This window comes from Pygoscelis adeliae, unplaced genomic scaffold (assembly GCF_000699105.1).
Source record: "Pygoscelis adeliae isolate BGI_AS28 unplaced genomic scaffold, ASM69910v1 Scaffold27, whole genome shotgun sequence".
Lineage (NCBI taxonomy): Eukaryota > Metazoa > Chordata > Aves > Sphenisciformes > Spheniscidae > Pygoscelis > Pygoscelis adeliae.
Window position 1 is genome coordinate 8,913,780 of NW_008825410.1, and position 4,174 is coordinate 8,917,953.

Consider the following 4,174-nt stretch of genomic DNA (forward strand, 5'->3'; position numbering starts at 1 on the left):
TTGGCTCATGACATCTTTACAGGTTCATTAACTATACCCCGAATAAGTTACCTGTAACTTGGTAATTTTATGAAAGGAATGGAATGATATGATATGATATGATCACCTGCAAGCAACAGAGGATAAAGAGATGATTCAGGAAGTTCCTTCTAGTTCCAGCTTATATGTATATCTTCTCTGTATTGGAAGATCCTTGATATATATTTCTATTTTCTATTAATTTTTCAATATTGTCCTTGGTATACCACTTCAAATTATTAATGAAAATTAAACATTTCATTTTCCAATTACATACAAAGAGCTATAAATTCATGAAATACTTCAGCCAGAAATATCTTTGGCTGAAGGGCTGTTATGTTAGCATTAAAAAAAAAAGCAGTGGAAACGCTTGTTCGGTGTCATTCAATACATCATTTAAGCTAACTTCTCCTCCCTTCTTCACTAACAAATGTTCCTGGTGATGTAATTAATTTGCTCCTTCTATGTCAATCATGTATCTACTACACATTAAAGTTAAAAGTAGCTCCACTGTCAGGCATCTAGTTTTACGTCAGTGAATACCACTGTTGTTCCACAGCTGTTTTTGTGATCGTGGTTTGCCTTCTAAACAATCTAAACAATTCCTGGAATGTGCAGCGTAACCAGTGATAACAGTCACGTCAGGAGAAACTTTAACCACAGGAGATGTTTACGCTTTATTACTCCAGAGATTGTTTCAAGATCTATTCTGTATTAGCAAAGGACTGTACATTACCCTATAATGAGTGAACCAGAAGCCTGGGATCGTTTATCTATGGAAGACGGTGAAGGGCACCTCCATACTGTGTTCTCCTTGCCTTCCAAACCCCTCTAGTCCTGTGAGGCCACAACAGGCAGGCAAAAGTGACAGAAGTGGCAAATGCGGGAATATTCTGGAAGCAATCAATCTGCGTGATGTGTTTTATCCAGGCCACACTAAAGCAAAATTTCGTTTTTGCCTGGAATCAACAGCGGCTCTATATGAGGCTCAGAAAAACAGCAGAAATCCATCTTCTGGTAGCGAAAGGCACTAAAGGCACAACCACGTGCCCCTGGCTTTTACAGACACCCTTGCATTTAAGACATTCAAATTCTTCCTTGAAATTTCTTTTTCACAAGAACTGTATTCACAGCACTTGGTCATTCCTCTCTGGAGCAAATCACGGTTTAGGACGTTATTGTTAAAACCAGATGTCAGGCATCTAGGAAAATGACCTTTTAGGTAGGTGCTGACTTCTGGTAACTGCTAGTATGAAAGCTGAAAACTAGCCATGAAACGCTTGTGCTGCAGCAGTTCAATGGGATTTTTGTCATTGATCATCCAGAAAGAGTGGATTCCCCCCAGGCCAAGTACGTGTGACTAACTCTGTGTGCTTAGTTACGGAAAATGTTGGTTACATTACATTGTCAGTATTTAATAACACCACGGGTAAAACACACCAAGGTGGGCTTCTCTTTCCATTTATTTCACATGGGAGGTAATAAATATGTTAAAAGTAGTATACTATTAGCACTAAGACAGTGGTATAAATGTTTGTTGTGTCTCTCAGTTACCTAGTAACAGGTTTTGGTTGTATTTTAACCTTATTAGCAAGCTTGCTATGTGCATTTTAACTGAAAATATAAGACAGACATTATATCTGTCTATAAATGAAAAGAGAATAAAAGAACAATCTATCTCTTACCATTACCAAAAACTGCTGGCATATTTAGCATGTATTTCAGGATACTCCTTGGATTTTTGTTCAGAGATAAACAAGTTTTTTGCCCAGAATATGCTATGGTAGAGCATCAGAATACAAACACGATGGTAATTTGGGCATACATAACAAATCTGTTTCTTTCCTCAAATGAAGGCACCACAAGCGTTGTACCTCATTGTAACTAACAATCAGAATTAAACAGCTGCCCATCTGTTAATGTACCACTGTTCCAAACAACCTATGGTTTTGGAGAGGCAGAGCAGTCATTAGCGGGAGCTTCTGTAATATCCTAGAAGAAAGAAAATTGCAGTACCGAGTATTCAAAATGCAGCACTCACTTATGACAGAAGTGCTTTTATTCTGCTGGATCCATTTACTATCATGTAACAGGAAGAGCTGCCCCTGTCTCTCTCCGTTACCAGACTATTTAAGACTTTAAACCCACCATCCTGTAATCAGCTCTGGCATTTACTGGTGGACTGAGCAATTCACTAAGCAAAACCGCAGAGATACCTTTTTTAAACTAAAAAAAGCAGGCAGAAGGGCTGGTGAGCATGAAGTAATGTACATCTTTATTACAATAACAATGAACAATTGGCACATGTAAAACCCCCTAGGAGGGGGCAACTTCCAGTGATTTTACATTAAATCACCTATGGATGTACTAGAACACATTTTAACCTGGAAATACACCTCGTGAAGTTTTGATTAAGAAGTAAAACTAAACAGGAATCCTTCCTTTGCTCCAAGCCTTCATTTCAAGGAGGAAAGAATTCAATTTACCACCAATTGATCAATATATATTCCTCTCTAAGCAATGATTAGTTCAGAAATAAGGACAAGCTGACTGATCTCACAAGCTATATTTAAAAAAAAGTTCTGAACATTCTGAAATGCAAGAGTCACTCTGTAATTTCAGAGCAGCTGTAATACCTTACCCCCTGTAACAGGCTGCCAGAAATGCTCCTGGCTAATGCCCGTCACCATTTGTTCTAAAGATACCAACTTTCTGGCTCTAGCAGGTAAGTCAGGACTTTTGGGCTTCGATTCATATCCAGTCTACCTCTTGCATTTCAACTTCGGAGGCAATAATTTTGGAAATATAGTCTCCGTGAATTTTTTTAAGAGGTTCTCAATAATGCATGGAATTAGCTGCCGTGTTTTATCCAAAACAAAAAAATAAGGTGGACGTGCAAACTGTTCCCTTAAATATCCACAGTTTTTAGCATCAAGGATTTCAGCATTTTTGCTTCAACATGCAAGTTAGCCAAGGAGATCAGAACACATTTTCTGTATAAAGAGAATGAAATTCCATATTGTGGTGCTGGTGGCTCTGGAATCGGCTTCAGAGATTGAAGACAGGAAATAGCTCCCTGGACATGGATCCAAAAGGCAACCAAGGCTCCAAAGAAACTATTTTTGATGTTGCAGTCTGTTGCACACGATCCTCTTAGTTATGTGTTTTTAATTAGCGTAAATGGAACACGGAAAAGAAATTTTTCAAAATATCCAAATAGGTGGGTTTTTTTGTTTGGTTGGTTTTTTAAAGTTCTGCGGTCTGCTTGGATTACTAAGACTTTTCTGAAGATATCTGAGACTATGGGATGGAATCCAGGAATTTTTTTAAATATAACTTTGAAATTACATATATCAATACCTTTTTTTTCCATTTTGGTAGGAATAAATAAATGTGTTAAATTCGATCACAGTGTGAACTGGTGTTTCTTGGTCAGCATGCCTGTCAGAACATCATCAAATCCAGTGTGTACAGATAACGTCATCGTTCATGGACAAAGGGTTAGATATGACTTTATTTATAGCACAGCTAAGGCTAAAAGACATGGCTTAACTTTAAGAACTACAGGCACTAATAAACCAATCATCAATGATCTTTGAGACCTATATTTTAAATCTGGTCTCTCCTGTTATTATGCGATGATTTATATCATGCTTCTTATGTATGCACGCACTACCTTTTCTGAAGTAGGAATACAGGTGGACAAACAAGCAGCTTGTGCCAGTGACCGTCAGAAAGCTAATGAATGAATGTTATTCCTACCCCGGCTGCAAATTATGAATCACGACACTGATTATACGCAGGCAGAAGCATCATTCCTTTGCAACAATAACACGGATACAACAACTGTTATCAGTCAGCTGTAGGTAGAACATCTCCAATAATTTATACTTGATGATCAAGCCTAAAAATCAAGCTGCTTGGCTGACAAATTGGTCCATGAGAAATTGCTTTCGCTACCTTCTGCGGCATTTTCCAGGTCGGCCCCCGAGCACACCCAACGCAGCGTTCCCCTCGTTGAAGTGTCCTCAACGCTCCCCGTTACCGAGCGATTTCACAGTCAGCACGCCGCCCGGCGCGGCAGGCGGGAGAGCAGGCATTTCTCCCCAGACACTCCTCACACGAGGCACCTGCTTCCACCGGCCTTCCCGCGCCT

General features: G+C 39.2%; 1 protein-coding gene across 1 annotated transcript in view; it reads left to right on the forward strand.

Moving 5' to 3' along the window:
• Nucleotides 1-2,694: 2,694 nt before the first annotated feature.
• OTUD1 (OTU deubiquitinase 1) overlaps nt 2,695-4,174 on the forward strand; it is a 4,946-nt gene continuing 3,466 nt past the window's right edge. The window contains exon 1 of the mRNA XM_009330614.1: nt 2,695-2,743. Within this exon, the coding sequence (XP_009328889.1) occupies nt 2,695-2,743 (49 nt within the window). The remainder of the gene's footprint in view (nt 2,744-4,174) is intronic.